The 19,873-nt window shown below is 45.8% G+C and overlaps 1 protein-coding gene across 1 annotated transcript in view; it reads right to left on the reverse strand.

The window, feature by feature from the left end:
• NUP93 (nucleoporin 93) overlaps positions 1 to 19,873 on the reverse strand; it is a 103,372-nt gene that overhangs the window by 81,901 nt on the left and 1,598 nt on the right. The window contains exon 2 of the mRNA XM_039232644.1: positions 1,233 to 1,425. Within this exon, the coding sequence (XP_039088575.1) occupies positions 1,233 to 1,411 (179 nt within the window). The 5' untranslated portion in view covers positions 1,412 to 1,425. The remainder of the gene's footprint in view (positions 1 to 1,232; positions 1,426 to 19,873) is intronic.

Here is a 19,873-nt window from a genome sequence, read left to right on the forward strand (position 1 = left end):
AACTCAGTGGAGCAGCCAAAGCTCTCAGCATTCAAGAGTAGCTGGGAAAAGAACGTGGCCCTTATACTCACTCTTGTGACATTTACTACAAACCCGAAGTAACACCCTCATGGAAACATCAGCACTTGGGTCTTTCTCAACTTCAAACAATGAAGACTGAGCAGACGATTAACAATTTCCCACATCTCCCACTGCAGAATCTCCGTGATTTTCCGGACCCACTAAGGTCACAGGAAAACAGCACCCCTCCAACCTCCCATGGTCCTTCCATCAGGGCTCTGGGGTCAGCCTCACTGGGTTTGAATCCTGGCTCAACACTCACCGGGTCTGTGACCTGACAGTTTCCTGCACTCTCTGAGCCTCAGCTGCTCAACTGTGATGAAGGGACAACAGCCCTAAAATTCGTTGTGAAGATTAAGTAAAATCTTAAGTCTAGCTGAGTTTCTGACACACAGTAAGTAATCAGTAAATCACGTTTCTCTGGAAAGCAGCAAAGTGTTTTTCCCGTCTCCCAAAATTATAAGCTCCTTGAGGGCAAGAACCACATGTGATTCACGGCTGTAGCCCCAGAGGTGGCCCAGGCCTGGCAGGCAGGGCCCCCAACCCCTGGCTGTGCCGGCAACAGGCTGGTGGCTGCTGTGAGGCAGCGGGAGCCACTGGCCAGACAGCCAGTCGGCACTTTCCTCAGCAGCGCTCTTGGGCCCGACTGCTTCCCTGTTCTGCAGGCAACTGGCAGGCCCTGCAGGTCTGAGGCCTTGCAGAAGCAGCTGTCGGGGTTGCCAACAATGACCAGAAAGAGTCACCCCTCACCTGAATGGCCTTTTGTCACTGACAGCTTGTCAATCTCTTCTAGGTGCTCTTAAAAAGTTTGCTCGTCTCGGAATGCTCCCTGGCTTCGACGGTAACACTTACCCGTGGAACCACATTTACTAATACAGCGAACCCAATCAGGAACTACTGTAACAGGTGTCCGTGCGATGGAACTCCTCACCTTTCCCCAGCCCAATCATCTCTGTCTGTGACACGGGAGCACAGCCTGGTCAGGTGACAGGCTGGAAAACCTGGGCCAGAGAGACACAGCAAGGCTGCTGACCTGTTTACAAAACCTCTGAATTCCCAAGAATCTGGCTCGTGTCTGTCATTTACAGACTGCGCCCTAATTCAAGGAAGGACAGAATGGGATCCTGCCCCCGAGCCACCCCCAGCAGTGCTGCCTCCCCACCAGTACTCACGCCTTGACATCTGCCGTCTCCTGAGATGTGCGCGTGAGGGTGCGGGAACGCAGGCGCTCGCCCGCCTGCTGGATCTCCTGGAGGTTCCGTTCCACGTGGGGAAGCTCGGAGATGCCCTCCGTCTCCGCAGCAAGCTGTTCAGCTTGCTGGAGGAGCTCACCAAACCCCTCAGTATCCATTGGAGATGCAGATCCTGGATGGGGGAGGAAAAAGAAGAGACCAAAATCAAGGGGAAGCCAGGCTTCGAAAACTGCCCGAGTCTGTTACCAGCTAAACGGAACACGAGGACTTTCTGTAAACAGACCAGGAGACAGCTCGTCAACAAGCAGGATTTGTTCCTGAACAGAGCCCAAGAACAGGCCTCACAGAGAGAATGAGTCAGACTGTGGAGAAATAGATCATTTCTGTGCATATTGACAACCCCAAGATTGACTTCTGCCACCAGAACAAATGCAAAGAAATCAAGCGACAGACCAGAATTCCTGCCTCCTTCCATGGACTCAGAGCCAACAAGGAAATGGAAGGCTCGGTGGCCAGCTCCGCGAAGGCTAAAGAGCAATACCGCGGCACCTCCTATTCCACGTGTCTTAGAAAACCCCACCATCCACAGAGGGCCGGGCAATTTAGGGGTCCTTAGATCATATGGTTCTCAACAACTCTACAAGGTCCTGAGTAGACAGGAGAAGCAAGGCCAGTCCACGTAGAGCTCAGTCAGGTGCCCAGAGCGCTCTCGGCCGCAGTGGGGCTATGTGGCCACAAGCACAGAGGTGTCCTGACTAATCCTGTGTCATCCTCACACCTGTTCCTTTACTAACCTAAAAGACAGTCCTAAAATTCATGTTCAAGAGTGCATTCACCCATTCTTTCACTTACAAGCTCACTGGGGGCAGAGATCCATGCCTGGTGGTTATAGATGACATTCACGGTCTTAGACTCAACTGTTACAATACCTACTACTTTTAGAAATGCCACTGTTACTAATAATTGTGTTAATACAAACAGCAGCTGGCTTCTATATCACAAATATTATTAACAAGACCACCTGTTTCTCCAACAGCTGACAGAGAAAAAGTCCTATGAACAGTGTTACTGTTTAATGGATATTACACCTTTATGAATCTTATATGTACTATACATTCCTTGCACAAAATTCTTGAACAAGGGCATGTTTTAAACTCCTACCACTGTTTAAATCAACAGAATGTAAACAGTATCGCTACCATTAAAAAAAAACTTACATTGCTAAAAGATTGACAAGATTATTTCTTTAAAAAATTTTTTAAATAGTAGCTGTTGTTGATCATACTTTTTTCTTCTTTGTTTTAAACCCATGGCTTCCACTGTACCTTTGAAATACCACTAGTCTAGAATGGTAGTTACAATGGTAATGTAACATATAATTATATGTCAGCTATGAAGCTCAGGTTAATGTTAAAAGGGCATGGTTATCACCATAAATCCATGGGAGGAGAAGGATTTTTTTTTTTTTAAGTGGACATTAAAGGATGTTAAATTTACAGGCAAAGGCACAAGGTTAAAACAAAAATAACTCAGCTGGGGTAAAGAAAAAAACACTTTAGTGTTCTTTAATCTTTAGACAAAAAGTCATATACACACTAATTCTTTTTCCTAAAGTTTCTAGATAATCATTGTTTTGTTTTGACCCAAAGCAATGAGGCCGTAACTGGCCATCTCTACCTGTCAGAAAATGGGGATGGCAGAACAAATGGGTATTCTCAGGAACTGAAGAAACAAAGAGGTTTTTTTTTTTTTTTTAATTACAGATTTATTTATTTTGAGAGAGAGGGAGGCGCAGAGAGAGGGAAAGAATCCCGTCTGCACTGTCAGCACAGAGCCTGTGGTGGGGCTCAATCTCATGAACCGTGAGATCATGACCTGAGCTGAAAGCAAGCATCAGACACTTAATCGACTAAGCCACCCAGGTGTCCCCAAAATGAGTATTTTTAAACACAGCTCCTGTCTGATAATGTTTTTCCTCAGAAACAAACAGGGCCAATGACATTCTACTAACTAGCAGAAACATGGTTGCTCATCAGAAAGGGGAAAGAAAAGTAATATGCCACCACTTCCCCCCACTCAGCCCTTTTTAATCTAAGATAAAAATAATTTGTCTGAGGGAGCCAAAGAATAGGAAATACTTGGAAATATTTTTTTTTTTTTCATAAGGAAAATCTTGTAACTCCTTTAATAAAGAACTGAATGAAACAAACTTTTCTAAGTTTAAAACAGAAAGAAAAGGGGTGCCTGGGTGGCTCAGTTGGTTGTGTCCTACTTCAGATCAGGTCATGATCTCGCAGTTTGTCTGATCAAGTCCCGCATCAGGCTCTGTGCTGACAGCTCAGAGCCTGGAGACTGCTTCAGATTCAGTGTCTCCCTCTCTCTCTCTCCCTCCCCTACTTGTGTGCTCTCTCTCTCTCTCTCATAATGTAATGAGTAAACATTAAAAAAGAAATGAATAAAAAAAGAAAAAACAGGAAGAATACATATAACATTCTGCATCCATGTCAGACAAATTCAGACAAAGGAAACGCTCAACTTCTCAAATGACGTGCCCATACAAAGACTTATAGTGATGGATTTGAGTGTAAATAATAAATGCAAAATAAAAGTCACGTTTTACTTTAATACAGTGCCATAAATAAGATCTTTAAAAGTTAATAGAATTATTTGACCATGGTAAAATAACAGCTGAATCTCTAAACACTATCTTAATATGCCCAAAGCTGAGCTCTCATCTTTCATCAACAAAACTTGCTCCTTGGCCTTCTCTGCCCGGAGCCACCACGACTCAGCTGCTTGGGCCAGAATCCTTGAAGGCCTCCGTGACTCATCCAGGCCAACAAAGCCTTTCAAATCTACCTGCAAAATGCACCCACAATCTTCCTCTTCCCACCACCTGGACCCATTCAAGTCACCATCCCCTCTTCCCTGGCCTCCCTGCTTCAGCGCTTGCCTCCCGCAGTCTAGCTGATCCTTTCAAAGTCAGGCCACATCCCTCCTCTGCTTAAACCTTTTGTACAAAGTGAAGCCCTATGGAAGCAGCCTCACTTCCTCTCACCTCCCAGACTTCTCTCCAACCCGGTGCCCCTTCCTTCCCTGGGCTCCAGTCCCCCTGGAGCCTCTGTGCTGCTCCCACAATGGGTCAGGCACATTCCCGCCCTAGAGCCTTTGGACCCCTTGTTTCCTCTATCCAGAATGCTCCTCTCTCAGATATGCTCTGACTGACTCCCTGTCTCTCTGTTTCAGCTAAACTGTCACCTGGCCTTTGATGCCAGCCTAGAACAAAATATTTAGGAGGGCAACCTTCAACTGTTCTAAGCACTACCCTGTCTCACTGTGTCACCCCTGCTAGAACGTAAGCTGCACAAGGACAGGGATTTTGTGTGTGCCTTAGGTCCACTAATGTATCCCAAGCTTCTAGAACAGTACCTGCCACATAGTAGGTGCTCATTTGTTGAATGAACAGGAGTTTTATTCTTCCATTTGTGGAGAGTCTGTTCTTCTTGAAGGCTTCCTGCACTCTCCTGCCAAATCAGCACCCACTGGCAAGCAAAGACCAGAGCAAAAACATTCCCTTCCGACGACCAACTGATACTTAACATTTCTGAGGCAGCACAGCATAAGGCAGTGACAGTATAAATGGCATGAATTCAGATCACACTTGGTCCAGACTAGTACTTTCCCTCTAAATACCCAGACAAAAACCAGAGGAATTTTAGAAGAAACAGCTCAGTTTTCAGGTGAACAGAATTCCAAACCAAAAGAATAAACCTACAGAAAAAATTTCATCATACAACAGCAGGGTGGAAAACAAGCTTGTTCCATGTCTGTCTGAGAGAAAAGACCTACATATTTAATACCATATTTGGGAAAAACTGGATCTATCCTGCATTATAACTCAATAAGTAAGTGGATATTAATTTATAAAAAGGTTATTAGGGCTTCCAAATCTATACTGTGATGTAGTCATTGTCCCATCCCATTTCATTAAAAATTTTTAATTTACAATATCATAAATACAAGGAAAATTTTATCTCTTCCACAAAATAAGTATCAATGTAGCCATACAAGACGTGGGTTAAACCAACCAAATATCAATTTTGACTCAAGATACTGAACACTGGTCATGAAAATAACCTTACTAGCTGTGTCCAGGAGAGAATCTGGGGGAGGAAAGGATGAAGTCCAAGCTTTATGTTGGAAAATCTAACCAAGACACGTGCAGAGGCTGGATGCCGGCTGCATCCTTGGTGAGGTGTGGAGGAGGGAGCCAGGAAAAAGCCCCACGGAGGCCCCATGGAAGCGGGATGTCAAATAGTCAGTGCAGCAGAATTGGGACTGGAAGGGAAAGGGTCAGGAAGGACAAAGCCACAGCACCAGGGCTCCTCTGTCACCAATGACTGAGTCTGATTATGAGGGGCCTTTGGAAACACTGACAGGTGCTTCAAGAGCATAGCAGGATAGCAGGGCCCTGGGCTGCAAACCTCCCCCATGCCACTTAGCAGAAGTCCTACTGAGCCTCCAGGGACCTCCTCAAACCTCAGGGCAACCAAAGGCTTTAAAATGAAGGGCAACCTTATCACGCTGTTAGGAAGCAAGACTGGTTACTCTTGGGGTGGGGGTGGGGAGGAAGGGTGACAGAAGAGAGGCTTCTGAGAAGCTGCTAATTTTCTGGGTCTTTTAAAGCTGAGTGCTGCCTAACAGTGCATTCACTTTGAGAAAAGTCACTGAGCTAGATTCATGATTTGTGTCCTTTTCGGACTGTGTATCAACTTCAGTAAAAAAGTTCCTCCCCAAATGAAAGCCAATAACCCAAGGTTTTTCAGAGGCTACAGGACACCCCACTACATTAGAAGAATGCTCTTAGTGTGAAGTCCTGTGATCCAGATCTCTTTACAACACCTAGAGGGTGCTGAGAAAATTAACCACAGCTTTAGAGACAGCTCTTGCCTGCAGCTGAAATCAAGGGCTAAGCAGACTTCCATCTCCTCAAATTAGTCAGCATTCACCTGTCATTCACTGCCCCAAAACTGCCCCCTTCTGGGCACATACACATCCTTAAATGAGAGGGGAAAAAAAATCCCCAAATTGCTTATAGCATGAAATGAACTAAATAAAAAGGCAGAGCAAAAATGCATCAATTTCAGTTCACTTGCTACTAAGACGTATCTTAATTATGAAAAATATGGTCATTTTTACATTCTCAATATAATCATGTTAAATATTTAATCAAGCCAGAAAAGAGTGTGTAGCATAATAAAAAATTTATTTGGTCTTTGTCTCAGTTCTTGGCACAAAGCTCCTAAAACCCTTGGAATATCCTGAGGTTGGGAGTCTTTCGTAACATACAGGGAGCTCCACTTGAACACGCTTGAGCTTATGTGAAGGAGGTGACTTGGGGATGGGGGCATCCTGGACAGCCTTAGGACGGGGCCAGTCACCACAAAGACCAAATGATTAGAAGGCTGGAACTCTCAGCCCCCCAGCCACCAACCTCTGAGAAAGGGAAAGGGGACCGCAGATCAAGCTCTACAAAAACTCTTTAACAATGAGTTAAAGACGAGCTTCTGGGTTGGTGGCCACATGCTGGGAGCACGCCAGTTCCACACGGACAGAAGCTCCTGTGCTGGAGTCCTTCCAGAGCCCGCCCTAAGTACCTATCAGGGTGTTCACTTGTACCCTTTATAATAAATTGGTAAATTTCTCGGAGCTCTGTGGGCCCCTCTAGCAAGTTAATCAGACCTGAGGAGAGGGTTGTGGGAACCTCAGATCTAGAGCCAGTAGGTCAGAAGCACACGTAACAACCAGGCCTTGCGACTGGCTTCGGAAAGGGGGGTGGGGGTGGCGCACGGTTGTGTGGGACTGAACCCTTAAGCAGTGGGGACTGCCGCTATCTCCAGGTACACAGCGCCAGGAGTGACTTAAACTGTACCCGCCAGCTGGTGCGCAGGCAATCTGAAAATTGCCTGATGTGTGGAAAACCCACACGCTGGGTGTCAAAAGTGAAGCGCTGTGGTGGTGAAGTAGTGTGACACTGAAGGAAACACACGAAGGGTATTTTTCCCTTCCAAATGGATAATTAAATATTCAAACTGCTCAACACTTCCAGACCGTTTTAAATCAGTATTCTCGGAGTGGCCCCTTCAGGATTTCGCAGATGGTCTGATTCTTAGTTTCTTACAGTATTCATGCTTATTGTATTAAAATGTCTACACATCTGTTTTCTGGTATTAATTATTAGTTCATTAGCGTCTTTTCTTCTAAAGCACCAGCCACAAGCAGAATGTGCCTTCCCACTTTCCCAGGGCCTTATGGACTCCCAAGCTGGGGAACCACTGAGTGCTTTAAAGAACACCAGGTCATCTCAGAAGTGGCTGTGATACCCTAGTTCTCTTGACATAGCCCATGAGACTTATAGGATATAGTTCAAAAATGAGCACCTTCAGTGCCTCAAAGCGGACAGAAAACAAAGGAAAGTATGAAAGAGCCTCACAGCCATCCATCCTGTCTACCACACACTTTTCCAGTTTCTGTTCTTTAACACTGGTATGCTAGGGCAAGGGTCAGCAAGCTTTTTCTGTAAAGGGCCAGACAGCAAATGATTTTAGGCTTTGTGGGCCATCCTGTTGCACCTGCACAACTGTGCCTGAAACCGGATGATAGGTAAACCAATGAGCATGGCTGTGCGCCAATAGAATTCTCATCATGGCCACCCAAATATGAATTTCATGTAATTATCACTTGTCACAAAATATTCTTCTTCAGATCTTTGTGCCAACAATCTAAAGCTGTACAAGCCCTTTTTAGCTTCTCAGGCCTACAGTTATAGTTTGCCAACCCCATTTTGCCTAGGTAAATCTGAGCTAGAAGGTAAGTAAATCCGGATTCAACGCTTACTGGCTATAGGCCCCTGGCACAGCTACCCTCACTAGCAGTGAAAACACTATCGTGTAAAGATTAACACAACAGGCCTGTTGTCATTCGCCTTCTCTCTGCAAGGTGTTTATTTAGACAGCAGTTTTGGGGGAAGAAATCTGTTTTGTAAATGATGAAACCTATCCAGATAGTATTCTTTTGACCTAACGCACAGAATGCTAGAGGGAACTCCCTGCCCTTCTCAAGGCCGGTACAACACATCAATCCATGTGCATTTCCCCTTTTCCTTATCACCCACAATCCAAACAGGATGGTTATCTCGGGAATATAAAGGGGTAACAGATGAAAAGATAAAGCAAGGACATCTGTCTTTCCTTCAGTCTTAAAGGAATCTCTCTGTCACTGACTGCATGGGGAAATGACACCATTTTCCCTGCAGAATTTCAATACATTCAGGCATTACTTCTAAGTACTCACTGTGAAATTCTATTACCACACACCCAAATATTATCTCTTTCCACTACAAAGATCGTGGAATCTAAGAAATGCATGTATTTTGCGGATGCTGTTGCGGCCGCGGGGGGGGGGGGGGGGGGGGGGGGGGGGGGGGNGGGGGGGGGGGGGGGGGGGGGGGGGGGGGGGGGGGGGGGGGGGGGGGGGGGGGGGGGGGGGGGGGGGGGGGGGGGGGGGGGGGGGGGGGGGGATACTTCAGAGGAAATAACTGGTGCTATTTACACTTCTTTTCTTCAAAATATACAACTAACAATGTTATTCCTTTTTGTAAATTATTTTTAAAAGTTTTAATGTGACAATAAAATAAGTAACAATACATATATACATACTTAAAACAGAATGGGCGCACACAGGAGAAGACTGGACCCTGAACTACCTCCTTTAAATCTACAATGTTCACTTACCAGCTTAAAGTAGGTCGATTTACCCCTGGGATCAAATCCAAATCTTTCCTCTCAATTTCCTCATCTATAAAAAGGAGATGATAATCCCTAACTACTTCAAGGGGTTGATGATACAAAGAAAGGATTTTATAAACTCTACTGATCTACATCATTGTAAAATGCTATTTTAGCTTTTATTCCAAAGTTGCCAATTTGGCAACATTTTGTCATTCAATTATAAACATCTCTGCTTCAAAAAATCTTCTAGTAAATATTTGATACTAAATTATAACTTATTTAAGCACAACTTCTCATTCGTAAGAACTTCTGATAGTTATAATTTTTAGATGTACATGACCCACTATCAAATGTGGTTTCTATTAGCACTCCAAGTTTCCACAATGAAGGTGTGATTCAATAGAAATTTAGCATTTAATTTTGAGAAGAAATCTTGCCCTCAAACCTTTTTATTAATTGGGCTTAATAGGATTAAAACGAAAGAGAAGTGTGTTCAATAGTCAGCACCAAAGATTAATGAGTAAAGCCTTACCCGAGGTATCAAAAGTTTGAGACTGATGCTGCTTTCCTCTCTTCTTTTGAAAATGTAAACCATGGTTGGTTTTTTGTTTGGTTGGTTTTTTTTTTGTTGTTATCTGTCAGCTGCCAATTACAACAACCAAAGAGAAAAACTGCATCTTAACAGATACTATTGTTTCAGATGTCTTTAGGAAAGGATGAAAAAAATCTGTTGGTGGATAATGCTTTCCAGGCCCATGAGACTAAGTAAAAGAGACTCGGATCTGATCATTACTCAGAAGGTAGACTTCTGGAGAAAACAAAGAACTAAAATAAATTACCCTAGACAGGAGAGAAATGAAAGACCTGGGTGACTAAGTACTAGCAGCACTGGCCTGGGTGACTCAGTGTTTGCAGTAAAGAAGGCATAGTATCAGCTTTCTTGATACATAAAATGCCACTTGTATTATTTCATCTCCAGTGAGGCAAGAGGAGCAAGCTGGCATCATATAAAAACATAAAGTATCCACACAGGGAAGTTTCTGATAAACTCTCCGTGGTCCAGTGGGCTGTCCAGTGCACTAGCAGAGCAGACGCTGGGCCCGGACTGAGAGAAGTGTGTGCTGCAGCCTGGCTCCACCCCACATCAGCCTCTGACCCTGGGGCTGGCCCCTGCGCGCCACCCCCCCGCCCCCACTCCCGACTGCAGTTTCATCACCACTGAGGGGATGGGGTTGGCTCAGGTCATTCCTAAGAGCCTGCTCCTACAAATGTAGGATATTTTAAGTCAATTTTTTTAATGTTTATTTTTGAGAGAGAAAGCACACAAGCAGGGGAGGGGCTGAGAGGGAGGGAGACAAAGGATCCGAAGCAGGCTCCAGGCTCCACGCTGTCGCCACAGAGCCTGATGCAGGGCTCAGACTCATGAACCATGAGCTGTCCATGACCTGAGTCGAAATCGGATGCTTAACCGACTGAGCCACCCAGGAACCCCTTAAGTCAGTCTTTAAACTCATTTAATGTGTCCTTGGAAGAAGCAGCCTCATTTTAGTGGTGATGGAAATTATACAGAACCGTATGAATGACACCAGCATGACACCGGCCACTTCTCACAACTGGCATAAGCAGGGGAAGGTCACCAAATCAGCCTCTGAAAGGTCTCTGGTTCTGGCTCTTCTCTCTAAACCAATGTTTCTCAACTGAGGGCAATTTTATCTCCCCAGAGGTCACTGGCAAAATCTAGAAACGTTTCTGGTTGTCATAATTCAGGGATAGGGGCCGCATGCTACTGACATCTAGAGGGTAGAGACCAAGGGTGCTGCTAAACACACCACAATGCCTAGCACAGCCTCCAAACAAGGAATTATAAGGCTCAGATGCCGATAATGCTGTGGCTGAGAAACCCCGCTGTAAACCAAGGGAGGCTTATTGTCCTGAAGGCCATGGCACCAATAATCAAAGGCACTAGGAACCCTTGGAAATATATGTATTCTGTTTTTCTTAATATAAGAAAAGCTCTACAGCTTTTATCAGATTGTAATATAAGTCTGAGTCCTCCACCACCACCAAATAATCTTAAATCCGTCATACAGACAGAATTATGTGGGATTTTTATGGCAGTCTATTCATACCCTGGTATACCACCAGCAACAGAAGAGACTGAACTACAGCTACATGGAATATGGATACATTTTGCCGACACCGTGGTTAACTAAAGCAGCCGGATTTATTTTAAAGAAAAAGCACATACTGCATGATTCCATTTATATAGATTTTAAGAACAGAAAAAACCAAATCTATGGTGCTAGAAATCAGAACACTGGTTATTCTGGGGTTGGGGCACGGGGATAACCGATGGGAAAGGCACAAAACTTTCCGGGTGCTATGCACTATAATGTGCCCCCCCAAATTCCTATGTCGCAGCCCCCAAAACCCAATGTGATGGTGTTTGGAGAAGGGACCTTTCGAAGGGAACTGGGTTCAGATGAGGCCATGAAGATAGGGCCCTTATGAAGGGATTAGCGTCCCACTAAGGGACACCAGGGAGCTCACTCCCTACCCACCCCTGCACCGCACTCAGCCAGGAAAGAATATGTGAGCGCACAGTGAGAGAGCAGCCATCTAAAGACCAGGAAGCAGGTCCTTCCCAGGACCCGACCACGCTGGCACTCTGATCACCGACTCCCAGCCTCCAGAACTGTGACAAAATAAACTTCTGCTATTTAAGCCACCCAGTCCATGGTATTTTGTTACGGCAGCTCAATTTGTAAATGTTGCATATCTCAATATGGTTGGTGGTCACATGATCGGATAAATACGTAGAACTTCACTGAGCTATCCACTCAAGGTCTGTTCGCAGATAATTCATAGAAAAGAGACATTAGCATAGCAAGAAACCCAACTTAGCATTACCTCCAGAAAGGAAAGGGAAGAGTTGGGATTTTCCATTTTATGCCTCTGTCAATCTGAATTCTTTTCCATGACTACATGTGACCTTGTCTAACATTAAACAACTTGTTAATTTTTAAAAATTTTTTAATGTTTGTTTTTTTTTTTGAGAGAGAGAGAGAGAGAGAGAGAGCAAGAGAGGGGCAGAGAGAGAGGGAGACACAGAATCCACAGCAGGCTCCAGGCTCTGAGCTGTCAGCATAGAGCCAGACGCAGGGCTCAAACCCACGAGCTAGGAGCTCAAGTCAGACGCTTAACCAACTGAGCCACCCAGGTGCCCCAACAACTTGTTAACTTCTAAACTGCTCTACCTTCCCTGCCTCAGAGTGTTTGTCTCACCGCTGGCCCTGAATCCTCGGTGGCAATGACTATCAAATCCACACCCCCATTCTGCTCCCTGCACTCACACTGCAGCCCAGTTTCCAGGCCCTGCCTACGCATTTCCACTCAAGCACAGAACTGTCACACCAGCCACATCTCAAAAGGCAGTTATCCACCCCCCAACTCCCCCCACCACCTGCCCTCCTCATCTCCTCCGCTCCGGCCCCTGGCTTCCCCCCGCCCCGCCTTGGGTTTTAACTCGCCCTTCTCCTTTACGTCTGTGCGTGACCTCAGATGGTTTATACACAGGTATTCTCCACCCTCCAGACTCAGAAACCAAAGAGATGCAAATATATTTTTTGAGAGAAAGCAGACAGGTATTTCTCACTACCCAGACTGTTGCTCCTCCCTAACAAAAACTCAAGAAACCAAATACTTAAGATTCAGATGACAAGCTATCCTTCACTCTCCAAACTTGCTACCCAAACTCTCATTACCTAACCGATTTAGACAGCAAAAGGTACTTGTATTTTTGTAGTGTCCTCCATTGATCTCCTCCTCCAGCTTTCTTCAGATACGATTGATACTTGAGGAGGGGGAAGTTAAGATACAGAGTGGAACATACGTATTTCTGCGCGTATTGGGAGACAATGACCACAATGAAGTTAGTCTGTTGCTTCCATCTTCTCCACCATTAAAGGAGGCCGGACTTCCACCCTTTGAAATCCAAGTTCTTGAGGGCCACTAGGATGCCTCCGGGCCCCTCCCACATCCCTCTGCTTGCTGTGGCTGCCTCAGTCTTTCCACCTTAACATTCCCTATGTTGCTCCTGCTCAAAAGCCTCAACGCCTTCCACTCCCAGGGATGCAGATGAGGCACTGCTTTGGATTAGACCCTACGTACCAGTTACCCCATTTACTCTGCTCCTGACCATCCCGATGTATGCCCTGCTCTATGCCCTTGCTCACGTATTGTTCCCACCTTCCACTGTACCCCTGAGCTCCAGCCAGCGCCTCCACTCTCCAGGGAGGCACCTTTGGGCAAGTCATTGACTCTGGCAAGGCCCCATCTGTGACACGGAAGAAGCAGTGGATCTTCTTCACAGGCCACATAGTAACCACTCAGTAATCCTTAGCTATGATTTGTCACCACCAATTCAGGTCCTACCTACCAAATGGTTTTCCTAACTATCCATCCCACAAAAATCTCCTCTCACCTAAATTCTTTTCTATCCCGTTCACTGATCTGTCTTACAGGTTCCCATGTGGCCAGTCCTCAGTTCTGGCGCCCATAAGGTGTCTGCGGCTGCCTTACTTCACTGTGGAGCTCTCACAGGGCTGTTTTTTGTATGCATGTAGTAGTTCTGTTGTTTTTATGTAGAGACAAGCATCAGGACCTCTTAGCTTGCCATTGTGCTGACATCACTCGCCTTTGCTTTACTTTATTGTCTATTTATATCCAGACTCCCCATCTCTTCCAAAAAGCCTAAGGTTTAAAGCATTCGGTAGCTTTACTTTTTTTAAAAAAACTCTGACAATGTCCTTGAACAGCAGCTAGATTCCCCAACGGTCACTGACTGACAGAATAAACTTCCACAAACTTTGGCAAAAATATCTAGCTGAGACCAGGGAAACTGAAGAGACCCATGAAAGACTGCTTTTTGGCTGCCTTTATTCTTGTTAGGGCCTGCACCTTCACCTTCCACACGCCTTACAGTACAGATAATGTATGTCTTCCTTGTGAATGATTTTTTTTTTTAATATTTTTATTTATTTCTAGGAGAGAGAGAGAGAGAGAGAGAGAGACAGCGTGAGCAGGGGAGGGTCAGAGAGAGGGAGATACAGACTCTGAAATAGGCTCCAGGCTCTGAGCTGGCTGTCAGCACAGAGCCCGACGCGGGGCTCGAACCCACGAACCGTGAGATCATGACCTAAGTGAAAGTCGGACGCTTAACCGACTAAGCCACCCAGGCGCCCCATGATTTCTTGACTTAATGATTCATGAGTTCATGATTTCTTTGTAGAGTCTTGCAGCACAACAGACAGCATTTAAGGAGTGACCGGTGAGGCCATCATGTATGTTTTCCAGACCACTGACTTATCAACACCCCCGGCTCCAGGGCATAAGTGACTTATAGAGGACACCTAAACACTGGTCCATTTTAACCAGTTCCCAGACACCTAAAAAAACACTTACAATGGATCATAATCCTCAATAAAAACCCCAGCCCCCAGCATAGATGACCCTCACTCGTCTTTCCTTTCTGAGTCTCCCAGATGCTCTGTCTGTATCTGTACTCTATGTTCTTCAATAAACTCCGCTCTCACTTCCTCTCAGCTCATGTTTGATTTCTATCTGATGGAAAGACAAGAAGCCTCTTGGCTGGTCCTGTGAGACCTCCTCTGGGTCCCTGGACCCAGCCAGCTGGATTCCTTATTTTTTAAATTCCTATGCTGACCTTGTTGGGTCCACCGAAGTTAAAGCCCCATCTTCCTTCCTTCATTTAACAAATATTTATTAAGCATCTTCCATATGCTTAGTACTATCTGTTCAAGGCACTGGGGATGGAGCTATGGAAAAGCTAGACAAGGTTCTCAGACTCAAAACTCTTGTGTCTCTTAGGAGACAGACAATTAAAATAAACAAATAGACAAATGATGCCAGGTATTGATAAGTGCTAACAAGGAGACAAAACAGGGAGGTGTGGCAGAAATGAACAGCTTTAGCTGGGGTGTTTTGCTAAAGCAAAGCTTCTTTAAAAAGGAAACCTTTCGGGGCGCCTGGGTGGCTTAGTCGGTTAAGCGTCCGACTTTCGCTTGGGTCATGATCTCGCCGTTCGTGGGTTCGAGCCCCGCGTCGGGCTCTGTGCTGACTGCCAGCTCAGAGCCTGGAGCCTGTTTCAGTCTGTGACTCCCTCTCTCTCTGACCCTCCCCTGCTCATGCTGTCTCTCTCTCTCTCCTAGAAATAAGTAAAACATTTAAAAAAAATAAATAAATAAAAAGGAAACCTTTGGGGGCGCCTAGTGACTCAGTTGGTTAAGTGTCTGACTCTTGGTTTTGGCTTAGGTCATGATCTCACGGTTCTGAGTTCAAGCCTTGTGCTGGGCTCTGTGAGGATAGCTGTGGAGCCTGCTTGGGATTCTCTCTCATCCTCTCTCTCTCTGTCCCTCCCTCCCTCACCTGCGCTCTCTCTCTCTCTCAAAATAAATAAACATTAAAAAAAAAAAAAAAAGGAAACCTTTGAACAAAGACCTGACTGAAGTAAAGGAGTGAGCTATATCGGTATCTGAGAGAAGAATGTTCTTGCAAAGGGAACAGTGAACGCAAAGCTTCAAGGCAAAAGCAAATTTAGCATTTGTGAAGAAGAGAAGAGGCCACAGGACTGAAGAATAAAACCACAGGGCAAAGCGGTGGGAGAAGGGGTTAGGGCAGGGGCTACACGGTGTAGGGTTCACAGCACATGGTAAAAAGAACGTCTGATTTTAGTCTATGTGTGATAGGAACCACTGGAGGGTTAGGACTTTTCAAGGCTCCTCCCCACTTCCGCATGGAGGATGGACTGCAGCGAGGAAGGGAACAAAGTGAAAACAGGGAGACCAGTCAGGAGGCTGCTCTACCACCCAGATGTGATACAGGAGGGTGGCGTGGCCCAGCATGACAGTGGTGGAAGAGACAAGAAGTGAGGCTGACTCAGGTATACATTTTAAAAATAAATTTCGTGTAAATATAAATCACTTATGTAGAGTGTGAGAGAAAAGCAGTGAGAGATGATGCCGACGTTTTAGGCCTAAGTAACTCAGGGGCATGAATGTGCCACTTACTGAAATGAGGAAGACCAGGAAGGGAACAGATTTAGACATCAGAGAGCTGTGGTGAGGATGACGTTAGATTATACAGGCAAAGCCCATGGCAGCGACGTGTACACAGCCAGAGCTCAGGAAATGATGGATGTCTCTGGCTCCTTCCTAAGTTGTCTCCTTTCCCAAGATAATTCCTCATCAATAGGGGAAACTGGGTGAGGGTTACAGAGACCTCTCCACTAATCGTACACTTTTTCTGTAAACCTAAAACTATTCTAAAATTAAAAGATTAAAAACAAATCCTCGGTATCCAGATGGCCAACAGACACATGAAACGATGCTCAGCATCCCTCCTCATCAGGGAAATACAAATCAAAACCACACTGAGATACCACCTCATGCCAGTCAGAGTGGCTAAAATGAGCACATCAGAGAACTCTAGATGCTGGCGAGGATGTGGAGAAACGGGCACCCTCCTGCACTGTTGGTGGGAATGTAAACGGGTACAGCCCCTCTGGCAAACAGTGTGGAGGTTCCTCAGGAAACTAACAATAGAACTCCCCTATGACCCAACAATAGCACTGCTAGGAATTTACCCAAGGGATACAGAAATGCTGAGGCATAGGAGCACATGAACCCCAATGTTCATAGCAGCACTCTCCACAATAGCAAAAACGTGGAAAGAGCCTAAGTGTCCATCAACAGAAGAATGGATCAAGAAGATGTGGTTTATCTATACCATGGAATACTACATGGCAATGAGAAACAATGAAATCTGGCCATGTGTAGCAACATGGATGGACCTTGAGGGTGTTATGCTGAGCGAAATAAGTCAGGCAGAGAAGGACAAATATCATTATGTTTGCACGTATAGGAGGGTTACAAGGAACTTAACAGAGGACCATGGGGGAGAAGAAGGGAGGAAATGGTGGGGGAAAGGGAGAGAGGCAAACCATGAGAAACTCTTGAATGCTGAGAACAAAATGAGGAGTGACGGGAGGGGGGGGGGAGGGGGGAGATGGGCATGGAGGAGGGCACTTGTGGGGATGAGCACTGGGTGTTGTATGGAAACCAACTTGACAATAAACTATTTGTAAGAAAAAATAAAAAAATAAATAAAAACAAATCCTCGGGTGTCTGGGTGACTCAATCAGTTAAGCGTCCAACTTCGGGTCAGGTCATGATCTCGTGGTCCATGTGTTCAAGGCCTGTGTTAGGCTCTGTGCTGACAGCTCAGGGCCTAGAGCCTCCTTTAGATTCTGTGTCTCCCTCTCTCTCTCTGCCTCTCCCCTGCTCATGTGTGTGTGTTCTCTCTCTCTCTCAAAAAATAAATAAACATTAAAAAAGAAAACAAACCCTCAATCCCACACGTTCCTCTAACTCCCACTCTCTCATTACAAAGCGATGGCCCTGCTTTGTCATGCCTCATCCACTCATCACCCACTGCAACCTAACTTCTGTTTGCCCCCCTATTTTCTGAATTTTTCTGCAGCCACCAATGACCTAACTGCTAAGTCCAATGGACTCTGAACCCTTCCTCTCTCAGCCTCTGACACCCTGACCATTACTTTCTTCCTGAAACAGTCTCCTCCCTTGACTTGAAGACACCATCTTTTCCTGGTTCTCCTCCTGCTTTCCTAGCTCTTCCCTCTCTCAGCCTCCTCTGCTGTGGCTTCTACATCTATCCATCCCTTAAATGCCAAGCTTCTATCCTTGGACCTCCGCTTCCCACACTGTATATTTCTCTGGATAAGATCCACCTTCGGCCAGGGCTTCAACTAGAACCTCTACCAACGATTATTAATCTTTCAAATGGCCACAGACCTCTGTGAGTCTAATGCTGGTGTACACACGTGCACAGAACAGAACCATACACACACTCTTGGAAGATACAACGGCAGGAGGCTCATAGGACCCCTCCCCCAAAAGGCTACCCAAAGACCTCTGAGGACTATCTGGGCCCAGGTGAGAACCCTGATTTACCAAAACAAGGGTGTGGCAGAAACTATTCTATGTCCAGGCCAGCTCTCTCCCCTGAACCAGTACCTCCACCTGTCCACCTGACATCTGCACCTCAATGACCCGTGGGTGCCTCGAACTACACATGTCCCAAACCAAACTCATCACTTCTCTCTCCTCTTGGCTACCAACACCACCACTTTCTCCTCCTGGGCTCCCAGTAAAACTATTAGCATCCAACAAGTCAGCCAGAAACCACCTGGGAGTCACACCAGGGTCCCTTCCTCTGCTCCTGAACACCCGGCCAATACCCAGGTCTACCTCTCAAACCTTTTGTGAAGAGGAACGCTCATTTCTCCTGCCCCCACTCTGACCCCCATGCTTTTCTCCTGACTACCTCAACAATCTAAGCCCTCTTCTTCCTCTAACTCCCCCTCCCCTTAGCCAGAGGTCTTTCTGAAATGCTCCCCTTCCTTAATCTCACCAGGGACACCTTCCATCCCCTCCAGAAGGAAGTGCGTGCAATCTGACACTGTCACTTTTACCATCCACATCTCACACTCTCCTTCCCCCAAAGATAACCTGGTAAGTCTCTATTCCTGGGGGTGCTTCTCACAGTTTCCTCCCTTTGTACTCCTGCACATGCAGCTGCATATTCTGCTCTAACACATCCCAAACCTACACTGTCACATGGGGAACTCCTATGCATCCTGCAAAGTCAGCGAGGGCAGCCTTCCCCATCCCACACCCCTCCCACACTATTCTAAACCTTCTGTTACTGTTCTTCTCTGGCGAAACAGTTGTAATTATTTCTTCCCATGTCTGTCTCCTCTATGTGGCAAATTCCTATAAGGCAGACTGCTCAACTCTGAACCCGGAGCAGCCAAGGTTAGTATTCAATAGGTACCAAGTAAATGTTTGATGAATTAAAGTGGCTTGTTCCCTGAATACCCCTCAGGCCCTCACTTCTGGGTCTCTGCTGACCTCTCCCCTTCTTTGGAACATCTGTATTTCTACCTTATTTTCTACTTCAGTCCATCGAGAAACAGATTCGGATACTCAAGCTCACCACTTCTCCAACTGTTCCCACTTTAGGCTCTTTGCACTTGCTATTCCCCTTCCAGGGGAATCAATCAGGTCTCTGTTCAGAAATCTTTGTCCTCCTTTTAAAAACAGCCCTGGGGGCGCCTGGATGGCTAAGTTGGTTAAGCGTCCGACTTTCGCTTAGGTCATGATCTCGCGGTTCGTGGGTTCGAGCCCCGCGTCGGGCTCTGTGCTGACTGCCGGCTCGGAGCCTGGAGCCTGCTTCGGTCTGTGACTCCCTCTCTCTCTGACCCTCCCCTGCTCATGCTGTCTCTCTCTCTCTCTCTCTCTCCTAGAAATAAACATTAAAAAAAAAATTAAATAAATAAATAAATAAATAAAATAAAAACAGCCCTGATACTACACTCTGTATTTGTGTGTTTATTGTTGGTGATGTCCTCCATAGGAACATCACCCCAATGAGGGCAGAACTGTTTAATTCACCACTGTATTTCCAAAGTCTCTACCCGTGCCAGGAACATTCGTTTACTTAGTATTTATTTAGCACCTACTGTGTGCCACATCTAGGTACTGAAGATTATCAGAGAATAAAGCAGATAGAAACCCTCCGCCCTTCACATTCTGGAAGGGAAAGACAAACAATACACAAGGTAAATAACTAAAATATAATTGCTAAAAAGAACAACTAAAGCAGTAAAGGAAGACAGGACTTGGGGAAAGCCTTGCTACATGACCCATGAATAAAAACATGAAAAAAGCG

Source organism: Hyaena hyaena, unplaced genomic scaffold, assembly GCF_003009895.1.
Source record: "Hyaena hyaena isolate Hyena2069 unplaced genomic scaffold, ASM300989v1 scaffold_68, whole genome shotgun sequence".
In the NCBI taxonomy this organism is placed as follows: domain Eukaryota; kingdom Metazoa; phylum Chordata; class Mammalia; order Carnivora; family Hyaenidae; genus Hyaena; species Hyaena hyaena.